The sequence below is a fragment of the Falco biarmicus genome, chromosome 11 (assembly GCF_023638135.1).
Source record: "Falco biarmicus isolate bFalBia1 chromosome 11, bFalBia1.pri, whole genome shotgun sequence".
Taxonomy (NCBI): Eukaryota; Metazoa; Chordata; class Aves; order Falconiformes; family Falconidae; genus Falco; species Falco biarmicus.
Window position 1 is genome coordinate 16258143 of NC_079298.1, and position 16702 is coordinate 16274844.

A 16702-nucleotide genomic window follows, 5' to 3' on the forward strand; every position below is an offset into this window, starting at 1 on the left:
GAATGAGGGGGAGAAAAAGTGTGAAAAGCCTTGCTTGAAATAAGTGGTTTAGTGGAGCTAGGCATGGAAGTTGATGTGAATAGGGATTAAGAAAGGCAGAGATGGGGACTGAGGGACTTTGAAAGAGAGAACAAATAATTAATGCAGTAGCTGTAGAGGCTAGAAGTGCTTAATGTATCAGTCTGTCAGCAAAGCACTGAACAATGTGCATTCAGGTCCTGTTAATAAGTGTGTAAATTACATAGCTTGTTGAATTAAGGCAGTGATGTTCAAAATTTTCATCTTGGAAGTGGGAAAAGACTGATTAGTTTCAAGAAATCGGTGTATTTCCCTATTATGTAGGCCCAATTCCTGGTAGTATTCTTTCTGATACTGTTTAATTGCAGCTAACAACTATATTTGTTACTTTGTGACTCAGAGCACCTTTTTTTTAAACCAGATTGTGCCTATATTATAGTGTCAATTAAGAAGACAAGCATAAAAGATAAATCTTTTGTGAGGGTGAGTAATGAAAAATGGAAGAGATGGGTTAAAAGCTCCAAATGACTAATCCCTTCATTCCACAAACCCATGATTATGACAAGCTAATCTAAACTTTATTGTAGGGGTTCCATGCATGTTTTGGGAAAAATAAAAGTTTGCAGTGAAGTTTATGAATGTGTAAGGGTATTTTTCTCTTTAAGAAATCAGTATCCAAAGGCACCTTAGAGAAAGCTCTAGTCTAACTGTTCTTTCCGTATCTATTTGTGGTTAAAAGTATCTTGGTGTAACCATCAAAAGCCCAGCTGTGTTGAAAAATGAGCTCTCAACAGCGCTGCATAGACTTGGAAAGAGATGAATGTTGCTGGCTTAATCTCAGATATCACTTAAAAAAAAAATCATTGATGTGGACGTCATGATATGGCTTGATGTGAAGAGCAAGAAAACAGGAGGTTCTGGAAGTTTAAACAAAAAAAAAATACACCTGTAAACCTATGGATTGGTATATCGGTATTTTCTGTAGAGAATGTGAAGAGGAGGTCTTTTACTTTGTTTGTACAGATTGTTACCTGTTAGGAATCCTGTCAGTGAACTGATGCTGTGTAATGTTTTCATTAAATAGTCACGGAAATGGCAATTTTTATTTGCAGGTGGCCTCTACTTCATCGCTGTTCTTTGTACTGCATTTTTTCAGGAGGGGCAAGGAGAAGGTTGAAAATGTTGCTTTGTACAGTGAAATGTCTTTCTAGAACATGCTGCCATGCAAAGGTTGAACTTTTGTTATGAGTTTGAGTGAAATTTTTCATGAAACTAGAATTTCTATAGTCTGTTAGTACAGTAGCTGCTGAAATTTGCTATTGCTTTAAAAAATATTACCACTTTAGAAAACCTAGACATTTTCTGCTTAATTGTTCATCTTTCCTTGTTGTACCTTCTTTACCTTTTAATTAGGCATGCATCATTTAATCTAGAGGAATAAAGTAATTTAAGTGATGAACTGCAAAATAGGTCTACTAAACTGCCCACTTCCCTCTTCTTTTCCCAAAACTCTCACAGGTTGACTCGGGGGTAACTAACAACACATAAGAAACCTGATTTGAGCTATGGGATATGGTTGAAACATTTGAAAGACTAATGAGCAACTATTTTTGACTTCTGTTACAGCTGACTCTTGTAAATATAGCTAGGGCTGCCTGTTTTTGTCTTCTGTAGGTGAACAGAAGTACGTTCTTATTGACATGTGTTCTTTCAGGTTAGAGTTGTTCTAACATCTCCTTTTCAAATGTCTTTGTCCAACAGTTCAGCTTGTGTTTTCAGCCTTGCAAGTAAAACTATCTGCGTGAATCAGAGCAGTTGGGTGGGATTTTGACGAGTACACTCTGGAAAAAGCATCTAGTGTGACCATCTCCTTTTGCTTATGTAAGAACAGTGTGATCACATGTTCATAGCAAAAATGTGTGCAGTTCCTTATTTAGTAATGCATCAATAACCTTCATCTTGTTTGAGTACAACAGCAATTAAACACAATATAATGTAGCTGAGTCACTTTTCCAAGTAGATTTATTTATTTTGCATTTTTTCTTTGCATCAAGACTGAGAAAATAGTTTATTTTCTACTGGAAACTATTAATTTTTCTCATTATTACAGGAAAAAAGTAGAGCATTGATAGGGATTGTGCAGGCATCTTCCACCTACCCTTCACTTTTCCTCCTCTTACATGTGGCCCATAACCATGATCATGTTTATTCAGTTTTTTTTCTCTCAACTGTTCTGTTTACCGATAGCTTTTTAATTATGTCAGGGGGGAAAAAAACCACTAATACTTTTGCAAGAAGAAAATATAATGTACAAACATGACTTGTGTCTTTTTCTTAATTATGGAACATGACTGAAGTAGTGCTACAACTCTACATAAGCCTATCAGTCTTCAGTATAAACCTGTATAATCTTCACCTTTAGCAAAATATTTCTATAATGTGTTATGTTCCACTGATGAATGTTCCAAACTGGCAGTGTGTTGGGGACTTTTTTTTTTTTAAATAGAATGGATCCAAATACATAGTGATATGCTGAGGATCATTGAAAAGAAAGACTTCAGGTTTAGATAGGTTACATGAGTCATGCCAGTGCCAGCTTCCCAGAGGTTTTTAGCAAGAGCTAACCTGTAAGGACTATCTTTGTTCTACAGGAGCCCTGAGTTCTCGGCTGCTGTCTCTTTGCTGAGACAGCAGGTTGTTAATTATATTATTTGGTGGAAGAAACTCCTTAAAATTCCTTTGCTGTGTGTGTGAAGGAATTTGAGTGAAGGAATTACTACCATACTTAAGGTAAATGCCAGTAAATTGTCATAGGTGGTGGATACCCTCCCTTTTCTACAGGTGAAAGGCTAAAAGAGGAGCTGTTGTATGCTGCTTCTGTTGAAACAAATAGTCTGCACATCCTAATGTTTCCTGGGTGATAGGCAGTTGTGATAACTAACTTTATATAAGGTATTGAAATAAATGCGTTTAAAAAGCCTTTTAAAAATTTTTTTTTCGTTTCAATTTCTTGAAGGAAAGTCAGCAAGGGTTATTGTGGAAACTAGCACTATTTTTCCATTGTCCTTTTCCTGTTAATCAGTACATAGCACTACTATTAGGTCACAGAAGTTCTTTAACACCAGAATTCATTTGGTGGAAGAATGGCAGGGAGCCAGTCATGGTTCCCAGAGTCTGAGCTGGCCTTGTGTCCGCTCTCAGGGAGCCCAGAGCAAATGTTACTTTGGTTTGTGCCAGCTGGCCCGGGTCCGTGGGGTGAATGCTGGATGCAGGAGGAGTAGCATATGAGCTGGCTATTCTTTCTCTATAGTTTTAGGGAGATTTTTGCCCCTTCTTTGCTGCAAGATTGGGGCTGAATCCATTGAATGTTATTGTTAAGCATCACTTTTACTGAAAACAGGAATATTAGAAACATCTTTACAAGTGTTACTAAATAGCTGTTTTTAAAAAGTCTGTTTATTATAAACAGCACCCCTCTTAATTTGACTTATGTGGAAAACAGTACAGATGAACTTAATATTCATTGCTTATTTTCCAAGTTTTGTATTATAAATCTGCAGGTAGGGAAATGAGGGTAGATGTCGACGCATCTTTTCAGGGTTTTTTTTTGGTGTGTGTGAATTGTGCGAGAGCATACAAGCAACTGATAGTTTGTGTCATAGGAACAGATGAAGAGGTGGTACGAGAGAGAGAGCATGGTTGCAAGTGGTACCATAGCTTGTACTTTCAAGTCAATTTTAAGTAACATGCCTCTAGTGTAGGTACACTTAAAAAAACCAACAAACCAACACAAAAAACATACCAACAAAACATTAACCTCCAATAAACACAAACCAAAAAAGCTCCCACCAACCGTTCTTGTAAGTGCTAATCAGTATGTTCAATGTTTTTTTGGAAACACACAAAAACGATACTGCAGTTGTATGACAAGGAAGCATGCTAGAACTAACATGTTAGTTGGAGCAGACCTCTAGCAGTTGGCTGAACTTGAGTTCTGAGTTGGCTGAGTTTGGGCAACATCTTTGTGTCACTGAGGTTGATTGCATAGTGCCAATGGTTGCATTTTAAGCTTCTGTGTTTTTTAAAGAGTGTTCATTCTTTAGAAGGTGAAAGTGGCTGAGTTGCATTATATTGAGATTCTAATTACTTTAATGAGGGTGCTTATGTCCAGTAAGTGTTCTGTTTAGCTCAGTAATTTGCATTCAAAAGTGGCCATAAGTAGATGCTTCAGGGAAAGTTAGAATAAAGCAAACACTTGATCCTCTTTTCTACCTTCCTAGAATTCCTGCTCTGTCAAGAAACGTGCAGTGGATCTCTTATATAGTATTTTTTCAATGTCCCGCTGAAACAACTTTTGAGTTTCCAGTGTCCTTTGGCAGAGAATTCTATGGCTTGTAGAACTTCTTAATTTTATGGTAGAAACTGGCTTCTGCTAGTTTCACATGGTGGCTCTGGCTTAGGTAGGAGTAGTCCATGAACAGTCCATGCCTCCTCTGCCTCCTCCTTTAGCCATCATTTGTAGGCCTCTGTGATTGAATTTTTTTTTTTTAGACTGAAGAACTCATGTTGCCTCAATTGTTTCTCACATGGAATCATTACTATATCTTTGATCGTCTTTCATGATCCTTTTCTGAACATTTTTTTACAAAAAGAACATTATACTTGGTTTTGGGGAGTTGAGGGGAACAGAACTGCACAGTGTTATGGTGTAGAGGTACTATTGGTACTATATTGTTCATATGATACAATAATAGGTTTTTCTGGGTTTTTTTCTCTGTTCCTTTCCTAGCACCTCGTAAGACTTTATTTGCTTTTTTTCCTGGCTATCTAGCGATATTATATTTTTGTTGACACTGATCAGAATTAATCAGTAGTGGGTTTTTACCTTTTATAAACAGTATGCATTTTGTTATGTGGTGTAATATTTATGCTGAGAAAACTAGCATGGAAGTCTGTGGCATACATATGAAGCATATGTATAACGAATAAAATACTCCTATGTGACAATATTGAATATGTATTCAGGGTCTGAGTATGTTAGCACTTGAGGATCTGAAAGACTTGTATTGCAGGAGTGTGATGCTTTTTATTTGATTAACTTTTACATCCTTTCCACTAACTGCTTTAAGAAACAACTAGTATTGGAGGGAAGAAGCACTGAACAATTACAAAGTATTAAACTGTTCATTATATTTAATATTTTGTTATATAACCAACACGGGAAGGTTGATGGCATGGAGTCACAAACCTGACTGGTACAGTGTAATAAATGTGTGATTTAAGTCTAACTTAATTTGTATATGGGCTGTTTCAGTACAGAATTCCTTGAGGCCTGAATAATTTCCTGAGTGATAGCAGGGTCAGCAGTCCTTTGGACAAAACCCCAGGCTTAGTATATGTAAAATTGAAAGTAGGAACTTTGACTACTGTTTTGGGTTTGGTTTTTTTTTTTTCTTTCTTTGCTCCGAGCTGGTAACTTAATGAGTAAATTGTGCAGAACGTGTCAAAACAGAACATTTTCTGGGAGGAAACACAACTTCAGCTTCCTTATGAATTTGATTTTTTTGTGGCAACAGTGAGAAGCTATTTCTTTTTACCAACACAATACACGTTTTCATATATATGTTTACAAAAGTATGTATGGCATCAATGTCATTAACTACTTGAAGGCTAGTCAGTGATGTGAGGGAACCTGTTCAGTGTTTTGCATTATTGGTATTTTTCCCGGTTGACCAATCAACTTGTTTTGAAAAAGGGTCCTTTGGCAGGAATTTGTGTGGGTGGAAACTGAAGCAGTGGTTGAATCTAAGTCAGGAATTGAAAAGCACTTGTGGAATCTGTTCTTTCAGAAGAGGGAAGGCTTAACCTCTTGATATAGTGTAAAAAACCTAAAACTCTGCTGCAGACCGAAACTGCATAGATAACAGAAACATTAACACCCGAGAAAGAAGGAAGGGCGGGAGCTTAGCGCTTAGCATTTGGAGAAGGGATAGGTAGTACCGATGTAGATGAGCTCAACAAGAATGTAAATAGCGAGCCTTCTGATGTGGACGTGCTAACTGCTAAAAGAAAACAAACTAGGGTAAAATAATTGTGATAGTAATAGATCAGCGACTTCCTACTCAAATGGCCCCCACCCCAAAGAAGGTGGATCCTCCGCCCGGGGGTCATGCTGATACAGATTAAAACCAGCCGGGTGGGCACGTATTAGGTTGACACGTTAGAGTGGGCAATAAGGAAGGACTAATCGTTAGCTAGCAGGTGTTTTAAGATAACAGAAACTAAATAACAAAGACTTCTAATATATGCAAAGATAAACAAGAACTTCAGGTAACTGCCCAAGCAGATGAAAAGTATATCTGGAAGAGGCGCCAGAGGGAGGAGATTATGAATTTGTATAATAAATATCGGACCGCTTGTTGAAACGGTGTGCAAGTCGGGAGGAGCGATCCCCCTTGCACCTGGCGCCGCAGTAAACATACCTGCTTTGTAACTCTCCTCGAGTTGTAGAGCTCGATTCCGCACGTCACTGTAGATGCAAAACTTCTTGAGTTACTTTGTGCGTTACTTCGTGTGACCATACTTCGGATGCTTCCTTTTGGTTTTCTTTTTGTTTCCGTTCGTTTTTTTGATTGAAGTAGTTACACTCTTCTGAAGTAAGGGGGTGGGGAGTGGGTGGGTGTGTGGTTAGTTGTGTTTTCATCCATGTAATACATCATAGCTGAGTCCTAAGAAGTCTGCCTACTTGCAAGAAGATGTTTCATTACCACTCGGTGCGGAAAGTTAAATGTGGAAAATTCTTCCAAGTGTATTTTTGTTCTTCAGCTATCGTAGAGGTTGTGACTTAGTAGACAGGAATCAGGTATGAGAAAGCAATTCTTTATGTTAATGACATATAAGTTTGCTATGTTGTGATGTGGCATCAGTGTGCATGTGTTACTAGTGTCTTAGTCATGTTTTTGAAGATAGTTGCGTTGCTTAAACTCCCCAGTTACCAAATTCTGATTTAGTTAAACAAGAATGTGCACAAAGTTTAGGTCAAGCCGACCCACCCTCTCCAGTCGTTAATGCTCTAGTACCCACCTTCTCAAGTCGTCAAACCGGATGACTGAAAGGACTTCTAGTCAGGGGAGTCAATTTTCGTGAAACAAAGAACAGCTAATGGTAAGAGGGGGTCTGCAGCAGAAAAAGCAGCCCAAGCTGGCTCTGGAGTTTGTGAAGCAGTGCAAAGTAAGGGATATGTGCAAGAACTTAGGTGGAGTCACGAGGCAAACAGCGGGGTGAAGGGGCATAACTGCCCTGGCATGAAGACTCATACATATGCAAATAATTCTGAGAAATGTAATGAGTATGTATAACTGACAACATAAAGTGGGACCGGCAAAATAGTTCTGCATGCATGTTAGGTGGAACGATCCCTCATGCACCCTGCACCACAATAAATGCCTGCTTCTTAATACTGCATTGGGGTTAGGGAGCTTTATTCCCGGATTTTGGTGACGGTTGTAATAGTCTTTAAAATAAAATCAACTTCAGACTTAGATCTAAGTTTTGTTTCTTTTTCTATTAATGTGTGTACTTCTACATAGGTCCTAATATATATAGGGGGGATCATAATTTTCTGAAGAACCCAACCCCATAACTAAATAAACAGTAGTAAGATTTAATGTGATTAATAAACATGATGGCCATTTTCAGTTGTGTATAGCATTTCTAGCTTTTGCTCTACTGTTGCAAAAGTAACAAGAACAATAAAACTAATTAAAAAAATCTACTGACAGTGCCTGCTGTCATGTAGATTTTCTGAATACAATTGAAGGGTGCATGAATCACAGGCTTAAAAATTGATTTTGAAAGCTCAGAAGTGGTAAAAGTATATCTCTGGGTGATAGCAGTGTGCGTTTTGAGATTTAACATTTGCACTTGAGCTGTAAATTCATGTTGACTCTGGGATGTATATTGAAAGTAAATTTTCCCACAGAAGATCTTAAAAACATGTCCTTTGGCCTGTTGGCAGGAGCATAATTTCCGTATATTCCAGTAACATTATAAACATTATTTTGAAGCAGGTACTGCCAGTATAAAATGGAAGATATTTTTGTTGATGCTAGGGCTGGTGTAACTTGAATATAATGGATTTAATTGTCTTGGCTAACTTTGTATGCTGCAGGGTTTTTAAATATCTCCTCTTGAACCAAAAATAATCAGACGAGATTTTTCCAGGCAATACTATGGACTTTGTAAATATAGAAAGTATACTAAATTTGTGTCCTGTGAAGTACTGTTTCACAGTGACTTGGAGATATCTCTAATGGAAGCCAGATATATTTGTAAAGCATGACTATACCTATCCCACTACATTTCTTCCTTTTTCATCTGTGAGATCAAAAGTCAACAGCTTTTAATGTAAGCTTCAATTGTCAGTGAATTGCATTAAATTGCACTGTTGCATTTGCTTCAGGAAGAAATTATGATGTATGTAGTATGCAAACTGGTAAATACTTCAGGGTGCTTTTCAGTTTGAATCTTACAAGTAAAATCTCTCAAAGGCAATGTGTAATATGAAAGTATAAAGTAAGTATGCTTTTTTACAAATTAAATGTCACTGTATTTATTCATTTTTGAAAGCTTTTATGTGTGTTTCACTTTCTTTTATGGTTATTTATTTAGACTTAAAATCAGCCCTAGAATCATTATGGACAATGACCTTTTTACTTCCATCGCAGTAACATGTTTCTGCAGAGATCTGAACTAAAAATTTGATAAATTTGGGTAGTTAGTTTGGTATGAAGTACTTGACTAATAGATGAAGCTTTTCTTTTAGGCCACTGTGTGATCAGAAAGAACTGTTGCACTCGCTTTGTATTTTGTGTTAGATATATAAGAAAAAATTCAAGTATATGTTGCTTCTGTTGTGAATTCTAGAATTTATTTATGTATATGAGATCTACTGAGTAGTGAAACTATTTAATGAAATCATGAATGGGTTTACCTGTACACAGGTCTTATTCATAGTCCAAAAGTGTAAATGTAGCTCAGTCAACTACATACAGTTAAAAGATGAGGAGGAGACAAGTAATTGTCCAATTTTTTTTTCTCTGGGAAAATAATGGATGATCTTACAGGAAATTTTACTATTGTGTATGGATGTGCTTTCTTCAAACCATTGTGGACAAATGACAATTTATTCCATTAATTAATGTGCGTTTGCAAATATCATAATACTTAATTGTGAAAGAGCTTAATCTGGGGAGGGATTTGGCTCCTCTGCCTTGACATTTACGTGCACATGTATATTTATAGATGTGATCTGTCTGGAATTTGCCTCTGTGGTTTTGTTTGCTCTTTAACTTGTTCTGTGATCTAGTCCTGTCTTTTTCAGTTTTGTTTCTGAGGTTTTTAATAGGTGAGGAATACAGAAGAAATGACTTAATTTAAAGGAAATAATAAGCATTCTTACTCACCTTCAGATACTTCCGGGAATAATGACACTGTTCTGCTTAGAAGCTTTTCCTTAAAATAACCTTATATTGGTGCTAATTTATGATTAATCTAGAATTTGAGTTCAGGGTAACTATTATTGTGAATATTTCCTTGATTTCTGTTGTTCTTATGAAGGCTTCTTTAAAGAAAGCAACTAATTCAAGGTTAATATTATTAATGCAGCTTTTCTAAGAGCTGGAAGTGTGACCTTGCAGCCACTGTTCTGCTAAATTTATGATGTGTAACATTTGTCCATGTGTATGTGATTTAAACTGTGGTTGTTCAGAGAGAATAATGGGAAAGATATTTTAAAGCAATAATTATTTCACTGAAATACTTACTTGAGTACTGAATAAGAGTAGTCAAACTGTCTCAGAAGTGAAGGTGAACTGCCGAAGGAACTATTATCAGTTTCTTAGTGTGTATTTCATAAATATTTTTAGATTAAACAAAATCTTGTGTTACAAAAGTGAATGTCACTTTCTCGGTTGTGACCAAAGAACACAGGAAATCCTGTAGATTAGAGTGTGTTTGTATTAGGAAAGTTCTGTATGGTTTCAAAATTGTATTAAGTATTCATGAGAATTAATACATTTTTAAAATAAATTGTGTATCCTGCTCTTTAGTAATTTGTTACAGTTCAAGACACCATTTTTTTTTCAGCCAGTCAACTTTGAAAAAGTTTGAGCTGAAATTGCCATTTTATGTATTTGTTTTGTGATTTGGACTGTAACAAATACCGCTGATATAAGGAAGCGGTGAACAAACACAGTCTGCTGATTTTCACAGTGCATAATAAGAGTACTCTAAAGTAACTTATAAGAACAGGGGGACATGTCTGAGACTGCCTAGTTTGACAGAAAATTGGTTTATAGAATTGACTATAAGCAAAAGCTTCTTAGATACCGTTTGATACTACAGTGATGATAAAAAGTTTTTTCTCTGTATGCCTGAAACGGAACGCAGCTGTTGTATTTGAAGACTGTGTAAGCCAAGAACCGATGATATAGATGGTTAATTGATTCATAGTGTGATGTATCAGTCAGAAAATAGTGATGTGGTAGAATGAGGAAGAGATGTAGCTAATTGGTGTCAATTTATCTATTATGGTTTTGAGGTGGTGTCACATCCAAGTGCATTACTGGATTTGTGTGTCTGAGAAATTGCACTCATTCAGGAGTACTCTTAATCAAAGTCTTAGATTATAGCCTTAGTAATTTTATAGATAAGTAGTTTAGTGGCTTGCTCCTGGGAGGCTTGAGTAAGTTGCAAGATGCACTGCTGCTGGTTTGTCACAGCTGAGGCCAGCCCTGGCTACCTGTTTTGCCCTGTTAATGCTCCATAAGCAAATCCAGTTAAGAGCAACCACCCCTCCTTTAAGTAAAAGGTGGAAGTCCCAATGGGGGGTGAGCATGCATCCCTGTATGCCCCAATTAAAACTGTGCATGAGGAAGTGTGCGTATATTGCAGGTGCCTTTTGGTACTTGGACACAAGGTGTTAACCTCTGAAGAGGTGGCTGAAATACAAGGACTCTGGGAAATGGGTTTACTGACAGAATGCCCTGTGATGTTACTAAGTTCTACTACAAAAGGGGAAGGCCTTAAGGTAGGAATACAGAAACTTGTAAAGAACAAAATCCCATAAATGAGTTCATCTGTTGCACACTAGTGATGACCTTGCCTGTTTTTGTAGGGGACACTTATTCAAGCATTTAAACAAAAAATAAAAACCTTATTTAAACATATTGGAAGTGGTATCTTTTCACGGTATAGAAAAGTGCTTTTTTAAAAATACTTCCACTTCTAGGTGTATATGGTAATAAGGAAGATAGGACTATAGCAGTAAAAGTAATATTTAGTTTTTTTTTTTTTACCAAAAAAGCTGTTTTGCTTTCTGTCTATTTGTGCTTATTTGAAGGGACTGCAATGCCAGAAGTCCTTGTGGTGAGTACATGAAGATGTTTCCTTTATTTTCTTTTCTTAATAATTCTGAAGAGGAATATGGGATAAAACAACAGAATGAACAATAAAAGAGGTGCAAAGATCAGATATTCAGAGTTCTAAAAATCTAGTAGCTGTGATTAATTATCTGTCCTTGAAACTGCACTAACACTAGAAGATTGGAAGGTATAAAAACTTGCCACATTACCAGATGGAGTTCACTGTCTGAAGTACTGGTATGATTGCATGTACCCAAATGATCATTAGCATGATCACTAGGTGTTATTCTTGTGCACGCTAGTCTTTTAATAATAATAACAACAACAATAATTATAAAAATAAAAAAATCACTAATTGTAAGGGAGTCATATCTCTCAATCTGTTACAAATTGTTTAAAGAACTTGATAAGCATGTGAGAGAAACTGCAGTCTACTAGTATTTCAAAAAGATCTCAGGTCATATGATAAAAGGAAGGTCTCTGCATGGAGAAGGAGGAGGAATGTGCTTTCTGGAAGGAGGTGCTCCAGTTATCTATCAGGTCTTAGAAGATAGATTTCAGATTGTAAATTTTACTCTGACATGAAGATCTCATGCAGGGCAGGAAGTAGAAGTAATGTAGTTATGGCTGTATATCTCGCTCAGAATCTTGAATAATTTTGTTTTTAGGGAGTATTTTACCTAATTAGGGTATAATTTGGCAGTTATGCCAGAATAGCATGTTCTCCTCTGTAGGGAGAGAAAGGATGCCTGAACAGTTACTCACTGTGATTGTAACAAAAAGTCACATTGTAAGTTTTGTTGTTACCAGATTTATTCCTGTAAGTTTTGACATTCAAGGGGAAGAAAATTCTGATTTAAGAGGAAATCCTGATGATTGGGTCTTTTAAAGAAGCTTGAGAAATGAATTGCTATATTTTACAAAAGGGAGGGGAGGGGAAGGAAGCACTAAGCCTTGCTAATTGCAGCTCCTGTACTATTATTTTAATATTTAAGAGGAGACGTTATAAGTGTTAATTCTTACACATACTTTATTTTTTAAACTAGCATATGCACCCACTGCTACTTTGCTCAACTAGAAGTTGTGAAAACGTAGTGAAAAATACAGTCCTAAAACTAGTCTGAGCTATTGCTGTTTTGACAGTTTTATTATATGACAATACAGTGACACAAACATCATGGAGTCCTTCTCTGACACTCACTGGTGGGAGTACTTCAAGTGATGTAAGTTATGTCCCCACCAGACGTTGCTCAAACCATACCATGGAAGCACAGCTGAGCATAACAACTCCTTATACTGCTAGTTTTGCAAGAGAATTCAAGGCTGCTTTAAATCTTATTCTGTCAATAGTGATGAAGTTTGTTTGCTGAAGTTCAGAGTATCGTAGCTGTTGGGTTTGGATGGTGATTTGTCATATTTGCATGGTTCCTTGACTGCTATATGCTACCTTTCTTAAACTTTTTCATCATTGAAAGGAAGGCAGTTGAGCCTAGTTGTCTTCATACAAGTAACTTCATAATTGAGCCTAGAAATGTTTTCATACCGATAACTTCTAGGTAGGACCAAAACTGCTGTATTTCAATACTTTGTTCCAGGGAGGAGCTGTTTTTCAAGCTATGCCAATCAGACTTGAAGTTTATTGCCATTCTGGCAAGTAGGGATAATTTCTTGCCCTATAGCTCTTAATTAACTAAGATCCAAAAGAAATCTTGCAGGTTGAAACTTCATACCATTCTTTCTAGAGAGCATGAGAAATACAGCAGTAGTAAAATTTCCACTATATATTGTAAAACAGATGTGTAGGAACCACATTTCTGTCTATTAACAGAAATATCAGATGAAATCGATTGGCTTGATATATCGCCGTACTTGTATAATAGTCTTGATATTGCCTTTAGTGTAGAATGAGGCTGGGACTGAGGGGTAACAGTTTTGGTCCGTTTTAACCAAGTGCCTTTAGTTGCGGTAAACTGAGTGGTACTTTTTGCTCAGGATCGATTTCTTACTGCTTGATAGTAGTACGTGGCTGCAGGCAACTGTGATTGAGGGTGGCTTAATTTTATTTTTAAAGAAATGAAGTTATGCTTTCTGAAGATTTGTAGTTAACTTAGGTGTAAAATACTTCTGTAGCCTTTGCTGGAAAGGGTACAAATCCATGCTGAAATATTTGGAAAACAGTTATATGTACAGCTGTCTCTATAGAAACTGTGAAGTAAAATGCTATAATTACTTTATATGGGCTCTACTGCATTTCTGTTGGGACAGCTCTCTCTTTAGAGCTGACTGGATTCAGCCCTGGCGGTGAAAGGCACTGTATCACACTGCTAAACCTTTAAACTTTCTAGTTGCTTCAGAAGGGAAGAAAAATAGAAGTTTAGCATTTTCTCTGTATGTGTGTGTGTGCGTGCGCATGCGTGTGTATGAGAGTGAAAGCTGTGCAGACTGTTCAGCTGGGGCAGTCAGGGAAGTGACGTCCTGTATTATTTGTCGTTCTAGAAAGAGCGGAGACACGTACTGTAGATGGGAGGACTCTAAAGAGGGCTGTGTCTTGTCCAGTGTGTATAATTATTTACAAATGAGCAACGGGGGAAGGAATGAAATACGGAGCAGCTGTCTAGTGTTTCTTCAATGTATTTGAGAGTTTGTTGATTTATAACAGTTCTGTTTGTTTCAATTCCATATTTGATTTTTATTTTTCCTTCTCTAGCGCCTCGACGTTGCTAAGACACTGGACACTGCTTTCCTTATAGCAAGATAAAAATCTGAATTCCTCCAACACTCGGGATGGGGAAAGATTATTATTCTATCCTGGGAATTGAAAAAGGGGCTTCTGAAGAAGACATCAAAAAGGCTTACAGAAAACAAGCGCTTAAATGGCATCCAGATAAGAACAAATCCCCTCACGCAGAGGAAAAATTCAAGGAGGTTGCAGAAGCTTACGAAGTGCTGAGTGATCCCAAAAAGAGAGACATTTATGATCAGTTTGGGGAGGAAGGTATGTATGTGTCTGTTACACTCTGATCAGTCACTCTCATTAAGTTGAAGCAAAATAAACATAGATGACAGAAAAAGTCACGGTATGTGTTGATTTTTAGGCAACGTATTTGTACTGCTTGAAGTTTCACTCATGAGCTTTTTAATGTAAAATGTAATGCAGAGCTTTAATGCTGATCTAGTTTTTATTTCTTGTTTTAATGTATTTTTATGGGGTTTTTTGAATCCCAGATACTTGACAGGCAAAAAGTTACTGAACTGAAAAAATTTCTGTGACCCATAAATAACTTTCTGGGATCTTTTACTGCTGTCTTCCCTTGCTATAGCACTTTTTGAGGTGCAGTTGAAAATAGATGTATTCTTTTCTTAAATTTTTGCTAAAGGGTTGTCTGCTTGATCTAAACAGGGCAGTCCTTCTGAGCAGAAGCCCAGGTGTCCAGTCTGTAGTTGTCCTTGGCTTCTTGCCTGGAGAGGAAAGAATTTGGCTGATGTCATGAAATACCAGAACAATTTTTTTAGCTTTAATTGTAAACAGTGATAACATGCCAAGAGAATGAGGCCTCAGAAATGTCATATTTATCCTAAAATGGTTATCTGGAGAGAATGACTTTTTATTTATTTTTGACCAATATGGCTTTCAGTCTTTTGATTGAGCAACAGAGGAAGTCATTAACATCCCTCCCCTTAACTGTATGGTATCAAAATTCTACATGAAATAATTACTTCCATTATGACCAGTAGGTCACTCACTTATTGCTATTCACTTAGGGCCATGGTTTTTGCTGATATGAAGGAGGACACTTAAATAGCAGTACTTTGGGGAAATTTTGGGTTCTTATGAATACATAATAAAATTTGATCCTCTGTCATCTGTAGGACTTAATACAATTGTTAACATCCATAAATTCATGTAGAAGACCTTCAGCTTCTACAGAGGATGTAGGGTTTTTTTGTCTTTTGTTACATTGCATGTATTCAAAGCTTTAGTGCTGTTACTGGAACATTCTAGGAAAAAAGTGTTTATGTAGATACCAGGGGCCTTTGTTGCCTCTTGGGTCTTTTGCCTTCTTGCACTTCTTCCTTCTTACCCCCTGCCTTCTTTCTGTATGTCATTGTAAACCTGTTTACTCTGTGGATTCATTTGCATTTTAGATTCCTGTGCAGCAACTCATGCCTATCTACTTTCCCAAAATATCATTTTAGTCACTTTTACCAAAGAGTTTAAAGTAAAGCATATAAAGCCTTTGGCATTCTGGTATTGCATACTTGAAGCCAGAGGTTCAAAACATAATTTCTGTTTATTTGAGGCATAATATTAAACCAAAGTATAATTTTTATAACGGTGAAGCTGGAAATACCTCCCGATGCCTCAGTTGCTCTTAAGCTCTTCAGTTGCATCTGTGAGTGTAACTAGTTGTGAAGGAAAGGCAGTGGGTGGGGTGGGAGGATGGAAGGAGGAAACCTCAGTGTTTTTACAGCCAGGAACTGGATGGACCTTCAGTAACTTTTGGCTTGCTGTTTCAGAAGGTGTTCTTCTACTACCACAGACTGAATCCACTGATCTGCTTGCTTGACATTAACAGTTCTGTGACAGAAGGGTGTACTAGTACATGTTGCTAAGTACTTTTAATATGTTCTGGTATTGAGATGGGGAAAGCATTCTCATTCTAATGTCTTGCTTGGTTACTGTTGATAACCAGTATTAAGCTTATGCACAGAAGGTCTAAAAGAGTGATCCAAAAAACCCCACCAACCCCCTCTTTCAGATTTAGGGAATGCATACTTTACTAACGTAAGTCTTCACACTTTTATGGCTATGAAAGTAGAATAGCAGCCGTAGTGCTGAGCTGCTGTGAGATACATTACAAGTTTAGAAATAAAAGTTTCTTAAGAAGACTTTCAGTCTTTCATCTTAAAGATTTGAGAAGATATCCTAAAATAGTCAGTGCAGGAGAGCACTATTACGAGGAAATACTTAGAGATCACCTATTGGGACAGAGGCATTTAAGGAAAGTGATTTTAGCTGGATTTGGAATGAGAGAGCAGGAAGTACAAGGGACTGTCCAGTGAGAACTGAGGGAAGACTTATCGGGAAGAAATTAGATGTAGGTCTCTCCTCCTGGCATATAGAAAAGAAAGAACATTCTGTTTGAGAACATTCTGATTTTTTGCACGGAGACTGTGACGTTATATACAAGATTTTTGAACCCAAATGGATCTTAGGAACTTCCATGCTATTTTTATTTGTGGCTGCATTGAAAAAGGGT

The 16702-nt window shown here is 37.0% G+C and overlaps 1 protein-coding gene across 2 annotated transcripts in view; it reads left to right on the forward strand.

The window, feature by feature from the left end:
- DNAJB4 (DnaJ heat shock protein family (Hsp40) member B4) overlaps positions 1-16702 on the forward strand; it is a 32091-nt gene that overhangs the window by 4007 nt on the left and 11382 nt on the right. The window contains exons 1-2 of one of the 2 annotated variants that reach the window (XM_056355446.1): positions 13847-14071; positions 14149-14436. In XM_056355446.1, the coding sequence (XP_056211421.1) occupies positions 14226-14436 (211 nt within the window). In that variant the 5' untranslated portion in view covers positions 13847-14071; positions 14149-14225. Of the gene's footprint in view, positions 1-13846; positions 14072-14148; positions 14437-16702 lie in introns of those variants that run through there. The other variant, XM_056355445.1, reaches the window with a different exon arrangement.